The 17,283-nt window shown below is 36.4% G+C and overlaps 1 protein-coding gene across 1 annotated transcript in view; it reads left to right on the top strand.

Annotated features, from left to right (window-relative positions):
- Positions 1–16,425, top strand: part of LOC130243792 (chloride channel protein 1-like) — a 41,978-nt gene extending 25,553 nt beyond the window's left edge. Inside the window, 13 exon segments of the mRNA XM_056476094.1 lie at positions 2,856–2,933; positions 3,817–3,895; positions 7,780–7,905; positions 10,475–10,559; positions 10,758–10,859; positions 11,038–11,122; positions 12,899–13,054; positions 13,432–13,501; positions 15,552–15,662; positions 15,796–15,869; positions 15,871–16,010; positions 16,214–16,347; positions 16,421–16,425. Coding sequence (XP_056332069.1) covers positions 2,856–2,933; positions 3,817–3,895; positions 7,780–7,905; positions 10,475–10,559; positions 10,758–10,859; positions 11,038–11,122; positions 12,899–13,054; positions 13,432–13,501; positions 15,552–15,662; positions 15,796–15,869; positions 15,871–16,010; positions 16,214–16,347; positions 16,421–16,425 — 1,245 coding nt within the window.
- The last annotated feature ends 858 nt before the right edge of the window (positions 16,426–17,283 follow it).

Here is a 17,283-nt window from a genome sequence, read left to right as displayed (position 1 = left end):
TGGCCCTAGAACAAGTGTCCTAACATGTTGTTGTCTCGATGGATGCGTCCAGCATGGACTGGGGGGTCATGTGTTACGGGTATGCAGTTGCGGGTCCGTGGAAAGGAACCTGGTTGCATTGGCATATCAATTGCCTGAATCTGTTGGCAGTGTATCTCGCTCTTTGCAGCTGATGCACTATTACAGCAGCTTCCACGCTCTGAAGAATAGAGGCTCCACCCTGAGTCTCTACAGCTGATATGGGCGCGCTTCAGATAAGCTCAGGTCGATCTGTTTGTTTCCTCAGAGAGCACCCATTGCCAGTGTTTTTTTTTTTCGTGACCGAAAAAATTTGGGCATGCGCAAATACGCATTTCACCCAGTGAGCCTACTCACACAGATACTGTGCAAAGTCAGGGAGGACGAGGATCAGGTCTTGCTAGTTGCACCCCTCTGGCCCAACCAGACCTGGATATCAGAACTCTCTCTCTGTCCTTGTGATGGCCCCTCCCTGGCAGATCCCCTTAAGAAAAGGACCTTCTTTCTCAGAAACAGGGCACCATCCGGCACCCACGCCCATATCTCTGGAGCCTCCACATGTGGTCCATAGATTGAGCAAGGAAGACTTAGGTGACCTACCGGCTGCAGTGGTTAACACCATCACTCAGGCTAGAGCACCATCTACGAGGCATGCCTACGCCCTAAAGTGGAGTCTTATTTACCGAATGGTGTGCTTCTCTCCGAGAAGACCCTCGGACTTGCCAGATATGCTGCTGGATATGGTGCTTTCTTTTCTTCAGGATAGGCTGGAGCGGAGGCTGTCACCCTCCACACTTAAGGTTTACTTTGCTGCCATTTCCATTCATCATGACGCGGTGGATGGTTGCACCGTGGGAAGGCATAATCTCATCATCCGGTTCCTTAGAGGCGCGAGGCAATTAAATTTACCCCGCCCCCCTCTCATGCCCTCTTGGTATCTCTCTCTAGTGCTTACGAGCCTACTCAGAGATCCGTTTGAACCGCTTGAACCACCCAGTACGCTTGAGATTTCTTTCCTTGAAGACAGCTCTGCTGTCGTGTTTCTCTCTAACACACAGATAAGTGCGCTTTTTTCACTCTGTACAGTTAAGTTCCCCATTTGGCAAACCCTACCGAGTTCCTCCGAGGCCCCCAGCACCTGACTCAGTGGAGGAGTCTGGCCCATTACGTTGTTGACATGCCTGCTCGGTCAGCCTGTGTTCTGAATATAAGTGCCTGTTATGCACAATCCCCACTTGCAATCCCATATGCTTCACTCAGCTACTTTGAACAGCAGGTGGCCTACTCAGCGTCCTCCCCATTCGGGACTATTATGCTTTCCCAACGTACTGTCGTATTAAAAAATTTCTTGAAGTTATCTAGGTGTACTTTTTATGATTCCCCAAAAATATAAATAAGTCTTCAAATGCTATGTTCCTTCACCACAGTTGGTTGCGCCTTAGCTGACAGCTGTAGTTCGGCTCTTCAGCTAGAAAGGGTACTTTTGCATTGCATGGCGGGCATCTTTAAACACAAAATGATTGTAATTTCTGCCAGCTGTGTATGCTGACGCCACCATTTCATTGGCCCGTTTTTTTGCTCTTTCAGATGATTGGCTTTCTGGCAAAATCCCCATAGTGGAAGTTTTTCCACATAGCATTTCCGTTCCCCCCTCAGGAAACAAGGGTTACATAGTAATCATTTTGTTATTCATACCATGTTAATAGCCATTCATTCTGAGCAAAAACTCTACTGAACCTTTCAAGTCCGCGATGTTGTATGAGTGCATACATTGTTACCTCTAGCGAAAGCAGCACAGATGTGTCAAACGATGGAATTGCCAACGATTGCGACGTCAGATTTCGTCTTGTGGAGAGGGGCAAAGTAGTTTTCTGCAGGGATCTTGAACACTAGAGGCGGTGGCATAGGAGAGACCCTGCCCCGAGTTCTGGCTCACATCAGCCGCAGCCGCACCCAGTCGCTGCGGTGACCCAGTGCTGGAGTGAATGACATAACTGGGCGTGATGCGTCCCCGGTGTGCTGGGCCAGGACATAGAAATAAACGGGGATGAGGTGGAAGGAGTGTTGAGATTGTACATCAGATGAGCGAACAGCAGCCCGGGAGATGTCAAGCAAGGCCCGTTGTACCCATAGCTGTGCTCGTTACATCTTGAGGTCATGGATCTGTGCTTTCACTGCCTCCAGCTCCAGCTTTAACCCCTCCACTAATGCTTCTCCTGAACTCAAAGATAGACACACAAGAGATATTGTACAGGGTGAATAACGTCACTTGAGCATGCACAACCTATGAGACAAATAAGACATTAGGCAGTATGTTTAGCAGTATGAATAGTTTTATCCTATAAATACATATTTCTGAATTAAAAACAACAAAAACAACAGAAAAAACAGTTATTAAAGAAGCTCAAACATCAAACAAAATCAACTAGTGACAGCTCAATCAATGACACCCCAATCAGATAGACAGACAGACAGACAGACAGACAGACAGACAGACAGACAGACAGATAGATAGATAGATAGATAGATAGATAGATAGATAGATAGATAGATAGATAGATAGATAGATAGATAGATAGATAGATAGATAGATAGATAGATAGATAGATAGATAGATAGATAGATAGATTATAATTCATAGAAGAGGTGGTTTATTATTATTTTTATCCTTTTTGGGAGACTGGACAGCTGAAGAGCTGTATTGTGTGTTTTATGTTCCATGTCTTAAGTTTTTATGGTATTGGTTACTTTTTTACTATATGTGATTCTTGTGTTGTATTATCCAATGAATGAGGACTCTTGACTGAAAAACAAATCTATTTCTGTTAAATCCTCAGGGTCCTTTTGTGCATATTGCCAGTATATGTGCAGCAGTGCTGAGCAGGGTCATGTCAATCTTCACCGGTGTGTATGAGGTAAAAATCCCTGTGAGCTTGTTTGGTGTGTGTAGCAGAAGTGTGTGAGTTACTCTTCAGAAGCTGTTGACCTTAATTACTGATCTTGGATAATGTTACCGCACATACATTCCCACTCCACACCATCAGGGGGTGTTTCATGCTTTTGAGAACTTTACTTGCAATAATATTAGGTTGCTTGCATGTACGCATGTGTGTAATGTTTAAGAACTTTAAGAAATTCTAAAGTAATACTAATTGCACATTCTTTTCCTTTCATTCCCTCTACTTGTCCCTGTCTCATTGTCTCTACCACCTCATTATTAATAGTGATGGGAATTTGGCATGTGTTTTGAATATGTGTCATGATGTTGTTTTAACAACCACCCCCCAAACAATCCCCCCCCCCCCAATTCACCCAGAATAGTGCCCATGTTCAGGAACTGCTGGTGTGTGCCTGTGCAGTAGGAGTGGCCACCTGTTTCGCTGCCCCAGTGGGAGGCAAGTCATGCCGACTTATACCAAGCATGCACTGCATTTTACTATGTTCATCTCTTTTTATTGCATTTATGCTCAGTTAATGTGTGTAAAGCTAGTATCTGAGTTTGCCATTTTAAATAAATCCAAACGATTGTTTATTCACCTAATCCTTTTGTTTTTCCATTTTCCCTTCTCTTTATTAATTATTCCCTTTATTTCTCCCTCCATTGGACTCTGCTTTTTCCCGATTTTTTTTCTGATCTTTTCTTCTATTTTATTTCCTCACATGCAATGTACCTGCTGACATTCTAATTGATTCTTCTCTTTACATTCCTTTGTCTTCCTCCCCTCAAACACACCCATTCTCCTGTTTGCTTTTACCTTAAACTCCCTCTTTCTCTCTCTTCTCTCTTGGTGTCAGTAGAACCCATATGGTTACTCAGATATACTGACAGTAGGATGTGCTGTTGGGGTGGGCTGCTGTTTTGGGACTCCCCTTGGAGGTAAAAAATCTCCCCTTCTTTCTCTTCCCATTGATTTTTTCTTCTGTCTCCTTCAGCTTGATGCCTGCCGAATAATTAACCTCATCAACACTTCACAGTTAAAAGCACCCATGTGTTATGAATTCATATGCTGTGCATGTTTTATGTATCTTAAACAGTGTGTATACTCAGAGGAGAGTGTGATAAAGAGCATGATAAAACATTTCAAGTACTTTAGAGAGTGCATGCTGATTTCTAAATATGAGTGTGTCAATGGAAATTATTTTGAGTTTGTATACGTCTCCAAAGGAAAAAGAAATAGTATGATCTTAGATTCCATAAAGAAAAATAAAAACATTGATACGTTTGTTTCTCCCAAAAAAGTATTTTCCCACTATGATGATAATATTAACTACTGTTTTTATTACTCACTTTTTTAGTTTCAGAAGTATTTTCCACTAGAGATTTTAGAATCTTCATTAAACATTTTAAAGGGCACCTATTTTACCCCTCTTTCAAGATTAAATATAAGTCTTTTGTGTCTCCAGAGTGGTTCTATAAAGTTTTTGCTCAAAATAGCCATCGTATTATTTAGAATAACTTTCTGAATATGGAAGATTTGATCTGTTAGAACACTGTAGCTGTTTTTGTTGCCTGTATCTTTAATGCAAATGAGCTGGTTCTTACCCATCATTCCCATGTGCGTGTCAGAGCCATAGAGATCTCTCTCTCTCTATTGCTCTGATGATTTAAAATAAATAAATAAATAAATAAATAAATAAATAAATAAATAAATAAATAAATAAATAGTGCATAACAAGAACAATAGCATACAAAAATTGAGGAATACAATACTTTTTTTTACATCAAAGGAACAAATCCATAAAGAATAAAAAAAAAAAAAAAAAATCAAATTACAGGGGATATATAAAAGACATTTGCATAAGAAAATGATTCTAAAATTGCATACATCCTAATAGCTTTTATGTTTTTAATGTCTTTTAGGGTTTCTATATAATGCTTAAAATCAATTTTAAACAAATAAATGTTGAGTTTATCACTGGACTATTTTTGTTTGTGTACATAATACTTCCCATATATAATCAGTAAATTAATAAACAAATTTTGCTCCAAAGATTTATTATTATTATTATTATTATTATTATTATTATTATTATTATTATTATTATTCAGCATTAAGGGTAACGCATTACAAGTAACGTGAGTTACATAATAATATTACTTTTCTAAGTAACAAATTAAGTAACGTATTGAAATTGAAAATAAGAAAATAAGTACATTAAAAATAAGTAATACTTTTTAAGTTACTATCTAAATACTTTTTTGATATATCTATATCTATCTATCTATCTATCTATCTATCTATCTATCTATCTATCTATCTATCTATCTATCTATCTATATAAGTATACTGTATATACACACATACATACAGTTGAAGTCAGAAATATTAGCCTCCCTTTAAATGTTTTTTTTTTTTTTTTTTTTAATAATTTCCAAATGATCTTTAACAAAGCAAGGAAATGTTCACAGTATGTCTGATATTTTTCTTTTGTAGAAAATATTTTTTGTTTTATTTTGGCTAGAATAAAAGCAGTTTTTAATAAAAAAAAAAAACATTTTAAGGTCAAAATTATTAGCCCCTTTAAGCTATATATATTTTTGATAGTCGACAGAACAAACCATCGTTACAATAACTTGCCTTATTACCCTAACCTGCCTAGTTAACCTAATTAACCTAGTTAAGCCTTTAAATTCAATTCATCTTTATTTGTATAGCGGTTTTACAATGTAGATTGTGTCAAAGCAGCTTAACATAGAAGATTAAAGTAAATTTAAACTGTGTCAGTCCAGTTTTCAGAGTTTACGTACAGTTTAGTTCAGTTTAGTGTGATTGAATTTTCACTGCTGAAACTCCAAACACAGAAGAGAAAATCCATCGATGCGCAGCTCCACAAGTCCCGAACCATGCAAATATCATGCTCTCCACTTTTCCATAACCACTGACGCAGCTGCTCAGGATACAGCCTTGTCCAGGATTATGGAAACCTCTGGAATAATAAAAACAGACTAATAGAAGCACAGATGCCGTTCAAGTTATGTCTTTTGGGAAGTGTTCCCGGCAAGTGTCCCCTGTCACTTTAAGCTGTATATAAGTATCTTGAAAAATAACTAGTCAAATATTATTTACTGTCATCATGGCAAAGATAAAATAAATCACTTATTAGAAGTGAGTCATAAAACTATTATGCTTAGAAAAATCTTCTCTCCGTTAAACGGAAATTCAGGAAAATAATGAACAGGGCGGCTAATAATTCAAGGCGGCTAATAATTCAGATTCCAACTGTATATACGCAGATGTATAGCTCTGGGGTCAGGAAGTTCTTCGATAACATTATTTAACATAAAAAAAATGTACGTGTTTTTTTAAAGATAAATATAGGTGTAGGTTATACAGCGTGTATTTATTTGCAGAGCTCCTCTATTAAACAAAGAAAGAAAAAAAAAACAAGTTCTTAAAGAGATCAAACCTCAGCCAGGTAGTGAAAAGTAACTTTAATGGTTCTTACCATTAAAAAGTAACTAAGTAACGCAACTATTTTTTTTTGAGGGGGGGGGGGGGGTAACTCAATATTGTAATACATTACTTTCAAAAGTAACTTTCCCCAAACCTGTTAGTATTATTATTATTATTATTATTATTATTATTATTATTATTATTATTATTATTATTATATGTCAAAAAAATATCTTTACAAGAAAAGTTAAATATAAGATATTCAACATCAAACCAAAAAACTGTTTTTTTTTTTTATCTTTCTTTAATTCACAAAAAGTGCATACAGATTCCATGTCTCTAAAAAGATTTTACCAACTTGTTTCACTGGAAAAATTAAATGAATTTGTTTATATGTCACTTCTTTAACTTTATTGGTAAGACAGTATTTACTAGGTCAATTCCAAACTTTTTTTCATTTAATCTGCTCAAATAAGGAATTCCAAAAAGGTTTGCATTTAGGCAACAATTTCGTTCAAAAAACCTTTTTTTTAAACTATTGCACTGATGTGTGTAGCCTTCATCTGCTGTGTCTCACGTAGATAAACAGCACAGTGAGAGACAAGAATGAAGCAAATCTCCCTTACTACAGTAAGAACATTCCCAAATGGTTATTTGACGTATTTGCTGTGGAGTTAATTCAAGCCTTTCTGCAACAATGAGTCACACACAATGTCGTTACAAAGTTTTCGCACATATACCCTGCTGTATAGATATCCGTTATGTTAATGTACAAAATAAACCTGATTTAAGTCCACAAACTGGGATTGAAGCATATTCTTTTATAATTATATTGACATGCGGCTCCAGGTGATAAATTACAAAGCAATTTTACAGACTTTTCTTTATTACAAACATCCACTGTTTTTTTTTTTTTTATTAAACTTATAAAACTCATTGTTGAGGTGCAGATGATCCCAGAGAGCTAAACAGATCTTTTAATCCCAGTTGCTTTGTGCAAGTCCTATCTTGTTGATATCATTATACGCATCATCATACGTATCATATGTGCCCTTTAAAACTTTAACTAAATGAGCCAGCTGTTTGAAAGTATTTGAAAATCTGACAAAAATGCAAATGTGACTGCTGTAATGAGAGAATGAAAGAAATACAATCCCATTAGACTTAAAGGTCTATTTCTTTAATGTAAGGTCTATTACTGTTAATGGTGGTTTGTTTGTGCATACTGTCATTCCAGTTTATTTATTAAGTATTTACTCTTGTTACCATTTTCCTATTTTCAACTGTGTTTTCTCTCTAATTTGCTTTCTAAGCGTTAACTTTCTGTTTTTAATCTTTTTTTATTCATGCTTTCTCTGTCTCTCAGGTGTGTTGTTCAGTATTGAGGTCACATCGACTTACTTCGCTGTGAGGAATTACTGGAGAGGATATTTTGCTGCAACATTCAGTGCCTTTATATTCCGAGTACTGTCAGTGTGGAACAAAGACTCTGGTGAGACACACATACGCACACGCAGGCAGATATAATAATGATTAATACATGAATTTCACAATATATGTCAAGCTGTCCACTGCTGACTGGTCTTTATAAATGAAACACATTTGATAGACCAAGTTGTTCCAAATATGCTGATGTAAAATCCTACAGCACTGGGTGTATTTTGTATATTTCAGACATACTGTCAGTCTGTATATTAGTTGTGGGAATTTTTAGTATCTCTTTTTGCAGGTTACATCATTAAAACAGTGGAGGAATGAGTCTTTTTATTTAGCAGTGAAACTCTACTGCTGTGTGTTCAGGGTTCCCATGGACTGTTTGATGTATGTAAAAGTTCAAAGAGGCAGTGTGCTGGGTGTGAGGGGTCCAGAGTGATTTTGGCAGCCAAAATCACTCTGGACCCCTCACACCCAGCACACTGCCTCTTTGAACTTTTACTTTCTGGTCGACGCTACAGAGCACTGCGCACCAGAACAGCCCGACACAGAAACAGTTTCTTCCCTCAGGCAATCCATCTCATGAACACTTGATGATAATAATTGTGGAACCAACATCACTACTGCTATACACTTTTATACACGTATACACTTATTTAACAACACACTTTACATGCCAATTTGCACATAACAGCTGCACATATAACATTGTATATAGTAATAAACACGTACATACACTTGTCAATTTGTATATTTGCATTCACTACTTACTTGTATTTTTTTTAAAGAGCCCATATTATACATGAAATAGGGTCATATTTAGGTTGTAAGGGTCTCCAACAACAGTCTAATATGCATGCAAGGTCAAAAAACACTTTGATGGTCTTATAATCTGCATTTATTTTTACCTAATTATCCCAGCGACTCCCATATGAATCGTACAGCGATTCATTTGTTCCCAAACCCCTCCTCAGCGCGAAGCTAATCTGCGCTGATTGGACCGATGACAGCCTGCTGCGATTGGTCGACACGGACAAGGCTTCAGCGCGAGAGTGAAATGCCCAGCTGCTAATCTACAATATAAAAGTAGTCACAGTGCATACACGCTTCATAGTGGATTTTGGCTGCCAGTGGGTGAATGTAAACACAGACGATGGACTAGAAAATACTGACGACTAACTATTTTATTGAGCAAAAAGTCCAAGAACTGGCGAGGAGGTCACAGTCTTCTTGCTCTTTTCACACACACACACACACACACACACACACACACACACACACACACACACACACACACACACACAGGGCCTGCGCGTCCATAGAGGACCGGCTGAATAGAGAGGGCGCGGCGCGGCGCTCAGTTATATCCGCGAATACCCGTGCGTTACACACACAAGGAGACACACACACACAGAGGGCCGGCGCGTCCATAGAGGAGCGGCAGAATAGAGAGGGCGCGGCGCGGCGCTCAGTTATATCCGCGAATACCTGTGCGTTACACACACGAGGAGACACAGACACACACACACACAGGGCCGGCGCGTCCATAGAGGAGCGGCGCTCAGTTATATCCGCGAATACCCGTGCGTTACACACACGAGGAGACAATAATATTGAGCTGAAATATTTTGAAACTTGAGCCGTTGCATGTGTGTAAACAGCTGACGATCCGTAATCAAAGCGGCACGCGTCGCGTTTTCAACGTGGCTTTACACGCGATATGAGAATATAAAGAGTTAACCTGATACAGCACACGCAGTTACAAGTAACAAAACACAACTAAATACATAATTTGCAAGCTAGAGTAAACGAGGCAATAATTTTAATCGCACTTACTTACACTTGTGAAATGGGGGTAGAAACTGATCCATGATGCATTGATCCATGTTCTGACAGTCTATACTGATCCTTCCTTTAACAAACTGAAGAAGTCTTCTTTGAAAGCATATAGTTTTCAGAAGCACTCAGAACTACTCAAGGCTGGGCTATATTGCTGATGTTTCATTTCATCTTTGATTAGACTGTCCATAATATCCATCTGCACAGCGTGACTTCATTCGACCGGTGTCTGTGTGTGTCTCTGTGTGTGTGTGAGACTTTTTTTTCTGTTAGTGGGCGGGGCCGCAGGTTTCAAATCTCCCGGGCTTGCGCGCCCAACTACTTGTGTTTCGTAGCTGCGTCATCGCGAAACACCTAATGACTCGTTATCAAGACGACTCGTTTGAAGCACTATGAGTCGACTCTTTTATAGATGAATCAATAGTTTTAAACACTGTACACTTACAGATTTAAGCCTTAGCTGGATATTTCACTTCACTTAGAGCTGTGTGACACACTACATGGAAGGGCATTTCAAAAACCCATAATATGGGCTCTTTAATATATTTATTATCTGTTTTTTGTCCTGTCTCTGTAATGCTGTTGCTCTGTCACGAAAACAAATTCCTCGTATGTGTGAACATACCTGGCAATAAAGCTCTTTCTGATTCTGATTCTGATATCACTGTCTTCATGTTAATTAGTCTTTCATTCAGTCTTCATGTTTGAAATATCATGTTTGAATGTGTAGAACAACAGTGCTTTAATATGCATCAACATGACTGATACATCTGTTTTTTCCCCCACAGTCACAATAACAGCACTGTTTCGTACAAATTTCCGTATGGATTTTCCCTTCGACCTGCAGGAGCTGCCAGCTTTTGCAATAATCGGGTGTGTAGATTAGTGTGTGCCGACATGCATGAAAATTTATTATGCATATTACACCCATGAACAAAAACTTATGTAGCATTGTTTTGTTCTGTAGTTGATATGTTTCTAAATTGTGTGTGTGTGTGTGTGTGTGTGTGTGTGTGTGTGTGTGTGTGTGTGTGTTTGCGTGCGTGTGTATGTGTGTGTGTGTGTGTGTAGGATCTCATGTGGGTTTCTAGGGGCGTTCTTTGTCTATCTGAACAGACAAGTTGTTCTGATCATGAGGAGGCCAACAGCTCTAACACGCTTTCTCACGAAACAGCAAGTCACCAATCACATAAACCTACATATATTGTATTATTAATAGTTTTAATTTTATTTAGTAATTCTGCAATTTTGCTTATATTCCAAATGGCATTAAAATTACATTTGTAACTTCACAAATCATGATAACTCACAGCAGTAATTTATTTTGCCTATGTGTGTTTGTTTGCTGTAGCCGTCTGATTTACCCTGGTGCCGTGACACTAATCATAGCTTCCTTCACATTTCCTCCTGGTTTTGGACAGTTCATGGCTGGAGAGGTGTGTATTCTCTTTCATGTGAAGTAAATCTAAAACAATATCTATAAAGAAAGTTTTAACAAGCATAACTAATTTAGAAGGCTTTTATTTTCTATAGAGTTTTATTTTTATTTTTATTTTGCAGGAGCCAGTTTTAAAAACATTTGAAAGGTACTGAATTATTTGGGTTTTAGGTGTACTCAATAAACCTTTCCAGTTTGTTCACCTAGTATTTTTTTTTCTACTGACGTTGAGTTTGTATACAATACTTTACTTTGAACTTGTATGTGTGTGTGTGTGTGTGTGTGTGTGTGTGTGTGTGTGTGTGTGTGTGTGTGTGTATAGCCACACTATACAGTATTTATGTGATCTCTTATTTAGTTCATGTCTACCACAAATTGTATTTGGTCCTCTGCAATGACTCAATCCATAAATAATAAGTGAAAAGTTTTTCAACTGTGAAAATGTCTGTTATTTAAAAAAAAAGAAAACTGTAAAAATGCTGCAATATTTTTTTTTTTACCTGGTTACAGTTTTTTACATATATAGTTGAGGGTAAAATTATTAGACCTCCTGTATTCTTTTACAAATATTTTTCAAATTATATTTCAAAGCAGGGAAATTCAGACATTTTCAAAAAAGGACAGAATTTGTCTTATTTGTCTTATTTGTTTTGTTTTGGCTGAAAAAAAGCAGCTTTAATTAATTTATATATTTCTTTAAAAGCATTTCAAGTTCAATATTATTAGCCCCATTAAGAAATATTGTTTTTCAATTTCAATTTGGTTTAATTAACCATAGTTAAGTTTTTAAATTGCACTTTAAGCTGAATATGAGTATCTTAAAGAATATCTAGTAAAATATTATGTTCTGTCATTATTGCATGATTTAACAGGACAGCTAATATGTTTGACTGACACAGTAGCAGTAGTCAATAATTAAAGTAAATCAAACCCTTTTGTCAAAGTTCTCTTACATTTTTAGATCAACTCCATTCTTGTTTTAGGATGATTTTATTTTCTTTGTTTTAATCAACTTCAAATGTTGATTACTGTATATGTAAATATTTAGGTGTGTGTCCTTATATGTACATTGTGTACGGAAAGTGTTCACACCCCCTTAAATCTTTCACTCTTTGTTATAGTGCAGCCATAAGATCATATTGCTAAAATCATTTAAGTTCCTTTTTTCCCTCATTAATGTACGAACAGCACCCATATTGACAGAAAATTTTTGCAGATTTATTAAGAAAGAAAACAAGAAAAACTGAAATACCACATGATCCTAAGTATTTAGACACTTTGCTTAGTATTTAGCAGAAGTACCCTTTTGATCTTTAACAGCCATGAGTCTTTTTGGAAAAGATGCAACAAATTCCCTCCATGACAGTTTTTTTTGTTATTTTGTTGACACTACTATGTTTTTTCTCATAGGTTATGTGCATACAGTTTAATATAACATCTAATGTTGATAATGTTTATTATAATGTTATTTTAGTGTCATGTGTTATGTTGGTGAGTAGTTATTTGAGTGCCTTCTACATATTAGTATGTTTTTCTTCTTGTGGAAAAGTTGTGATTTTCTCATCACCACCTGCTTTTTTGGTGTTATTTTCTGTGAATAACAAAGGTACAATGTAGATATTAATACTTTAGAAGGTTGGTATATTAACATAGATTAATGCAGTGCAATATGGTAGTTTACTGTAAATTTAGAAATATCAGTACCGTACATTAAACAGCACATTTGTGCTAATCATGGCTGCCACTTTTTTTACAGTATTTTTTTTTTACACAGCTGATGCCCAGAGAGTGCATTAATTCACTATTTGATAACTACACTTGGACAAAGATCTGGGGTTCACCAGTCCCTCCTGGATTAGGTCGATCTGCTGCCTGGCTTCACCCACAAGTCAGCGTCTTTGTCATCCTTCTCCTCTTCTTTGTCATGAAGGTGCTCATTTTTTACTACACACTATGAATAATTTATTAAGCATTAGCAAATAGTTAATTAATCATTTGTAATCACCTAAATAACCATTAGGCATTAACTCTACATTAATAGACATTAGTAAGCTGTTTATATAAAATTTGTAAGCACATGTATATACAGTACATTGTTAATGATTAATTTTTATTAGTAAATCATTGCATTATTTACAAAGCATACAGCATTTGTAGTTATTGTTATGAACTGCTTACTAATGTCTATTAATGTAGACTTAATGCTTTACAAATGTTAAAATAACTATTTGTTAATGCTTAACAAATGAGTCAGTGTACAGTTATTATAAAATGTAACTTTGCTTTTCCTGTCTTGTTCACACATAGTTCTGGATGTCTGCAGTCTCTACAACAATGCCAGTTCCTTCTGGAGCTTTCATGCCTGTTTTTATATTGGGTCAGTCATACCTTTTTTCCATTTCATTTTATTTTTTGAAAAGTAGGAATTAATTTTAATCACTATATTGGTCACAATTAATTGGCAACTTAGTATTCTTACAAGAAATCTCTTTAAAGGCTTAGTTAAATCCAAACTAAAATTATATTATTAAAGGGGTAGTTCACCTAAAAATGATAATTCTGTCATTATTTGCTCACCTTTTACTTGTCAAACCTGTTTGAGTTTTTTTATTCTGTTGAACACAAAGGGCCCTATCATTCTCCCGGCACAATAAGGTGCAAGACGTGTTTGCCGCAATGTGTTGCTATTTTCAGACCAGCAAACAGTAATTTTCCCATTTTGCGCCTTGTTGTTTAAATAACAAATCTATTTGCGCCACAAATCCATTTGCACACACTCATAGGTGTGTCGGTCTAGAAAAGAGGTGTGTTAAGGTGCATTGTTGGCACATTGCTATTTTGAGGAACTAAAATAGACTGCAATAGACCAGCTGAAAGCAGGTGTAAAGTCCAGCACAGAGTGCATTAGTTGTGTGCCTTAAACGCTTACAAACTGCTTAATACACACAGGATGTACAGCAATATGCAAATATCTTTACAAATAAAAAAATAAAGTAATAAAGTATTACAAAATTATTATTTTCTACATAAATATAAAAACCACTGGCTCCATGCCTTCTTCATCTCAGGGGCTTTTTTTCAGTTTATTCATGACAATTTGCTTTTGTATAATATTAGTAGTAGTAGTAGTATTTAATATATGCATATTTATATTTGTTTTTATTAAAAACAAGCTTTGATTGAACAAGCTTTGGAAACAAGATTTATCCACCTCTCAGGTTTTGGACCATATGGGGCATAGGACGTGTGTTTGGATATAACTTTTTTGACATCACTTTGTAAATATTGTTCATTTATTCATTTGCTGGAAATTTAAAACAGAATTTAGATATAGTTTTGAAACAAATCTTTGTGCTTAACAAACAAAATTGAATAAGTATAATTGAATAAGGCTAATGGGTGTCTTCAGCGGAATGCGTACAACACTGTTTCCTTATCCACGAAAAGAGAAAGATTCCGATTGGAGGAGGTTCGTTCTTTATCTTTTTATCTATTTATATTTTACCTTTTATGTGAAGCTGCTTTGACACAATCTACATTGTATAAGCGCTATACAAATAAAGGTGAATTGAATTGAATTGAATTGAATTATCCTCATGCTGCAGTCTGTTTAACTGTTTTCTCCCTAGTGAAGTGTTCAGTTTCTTTACTTACAAAGTCCACCATGTAATAGCAAATGTGCCATGGCGCGATGCAACTGACTCTTAAGGGAATGGGAGATGAGACTCTGATTGGTTTATGCTCAAAAACACACCCATAACTCATTAAGAGAGTAAGCACAATCCTGTTAGAACATGCTCCGTGGCACAAACCATATTTCCCTGTCCTTAAAATAGCAAAAGTAGATTCGGACATGCCCTTAATGCTTTTGCGCCAAGCGCTTTAGACTTTGCACCTAGATCATTAAATAAAGCCCATAGGAGCATATTTTGAAGAAAGCTGAATACCTTTATCTCACTTCACAATTTCTTGCGGTGTGGGAATACATTTCCAAATAGACACATTAGTCGTCGATAACTCTGGTGTAATTTGAACGGGTGGTCTTAATTCACTTCCGTTGACTTGTTTTCAAAATATCTTCTTTTCTAGTTCAAAATGTAATCATAGAAAACCTAAATAAATAAATAATAAAATTGACTTAAAATATGCACTGTTTATGTATTATTTAGTGGTTCTTAAACCATCATGCCAGAATGAGTGTACTTCAAGGTGACACCTGCCTCAAATTGTAAAACTGGCTTTTAGTTGGCTTAATTTTATTACACAAAATTATTGAAACCCATTTGAATGTGTTTTTGATGGCTTTTAAAAGGTACTCACATTATAAGTAATCTTTCCAAAAACAGATGATTATAAATAAAACGATAAAATAATTACATGACTGATAATTGATTGCAATAATATGATAAGATTTCTGAAACAAGCAGGAGCAGCATTCGGCCGTTTGGTGGGTGAGATCATGGCTACACTTTTCCCCAATGGAATTCTGTTTGATGGGATTGTCTATCAAATCCTTCCTGGAGGCTATGCAGTGATAGGTCTGCAAATATTCTACCTTCTAGCTAATCCTTTACACCATTCTTTGTTTTAATTTTTTTGTTTTAAAATGTTATTCTTTTTATTTGCTTTCTCTTCATTTTAACAACATTTAACCCACATTTGTTTGTGTAGGGGCAGCAGCCATGACAGGAGCAGTCACTCATACTGTTTCAACCGCAGTGATCTGTTTCGAGCTGACAGGCCAAAATCTCACACATCCTACCCATGATGGTTGCAGTGATTCTCGCCAACATGGTAGCCCAGGGTCTACAGCCTTCTCTTTATGACTCCATCATTCAGGTCAAAAAGCTGCCATATCTTCCAGAGCTCAGCATTGGTCACATCAGGTACCATTAGCAGAGATCTGGAAACTGACATATTAAGATATAATATTGGATCTGAATTAGTGATAGTGGCTTTCACCTTCTTTCTCTTCAATCTATATCATTTTCTTTGGGGTTTATTTGATGATTTTGCTCTTTGTGTAAAAAATGGTATGAACAGACACTAATAGCCTTTTTGATATTTCTCTCTTGTTTTTCTATGACAGTAAATATAATATCTTTGTGGAGGACATCATGGTGAAGAAAATAAAGTTTCTGTCACCTCAGTCCACTTATAGAGAGCTGAAAGATCTCCTGGAGTCCTCGTCTCTTAAAACCATCCCGCTCATTGATTCCAAAGGTCCAGTGTTGGAAACAATCCACTTTCAATTCACTTATTTCATATTGCAAAGTTTATTTTCTATTAATTTCAGACTAGAATGTGTTTCTATTCAGTATGATGAAACAAAACATTGCGTGAAAAAGTATGAAATTCAAACATACACATTTTTTTTTTGCATTCATTGATACATATTTTGGGACATTATATAATAAAATTAAAGTCACATTACTGTAATTAGTACAAAAAAAATCTAGTTACATAAGAACGTTTATTGTGTGTGAGATGTTTAATGATAGTAGTCAAAATGTACATACTGTAAGTTAATTCTACATTATTATCCATTAACTATATTGTAATTTGGAGACATAGTCACAATAATTAGTCAAATTTCAACATAAATTACAAACCGTGAGAAATACACTACCAGACAAAAAGGGTATCAAGTCTTTTGTGCTGCCATTACATTACAAACCACAGAAGAGGGCAAATTTTTCAGCAGGATAGCACGCCTTCTCATAATTCAGCCTCCACATCAAAGTTCCTGAAAGCAAAAAAGGTGAAGATGATTCAGGATTGGCCACCCAGTTACCAGACATAAACAATATAAAGCATGTCTGAGTAACACGGAGGAGAAGGCATTGAAGATGAATCCAAAGAATCTTCTATATATCTCAGGAGCGCTATATTTGTTAAGACCACCCATTCAAATTACACCAGAGTTAGTCTAATGCGTCTTATTCGGAAAGGTATTCCCGCACCGCAAGAAATTGTACAGCTGGAATGCAAGACTTCTACACTGAAACAGTCGAAGCAAATGTGTCGAGCTTCCAAATTTCTCCTCAGTGACACCTAGTGGTAATTTTTAAGTATTTGCTCTGGAACAGCTTCAGCAAAGAAACAGGCAAATTGAGTTAAGCAAATTGAGGTAACCGTTACAGGTTGTAAAGGCCCATC

The sequence above is a fragment of the Danio aesculapii genome, chromosome 16, assembly GCF_903798145.1.
Source record: "Danio aesculapii chromosome 16, fDanAes4.1, whole genome shotgun sequence".
Taxonomy (NCBI): Eukaryota; Metazoa; Chordata; class Actinopteri; order Cypriniformes; family Danionidae; genus Danio; species Danio aesculapii.
This window is presented reverse-complemented; position numbering and strand designations above follow the sequence as displayed.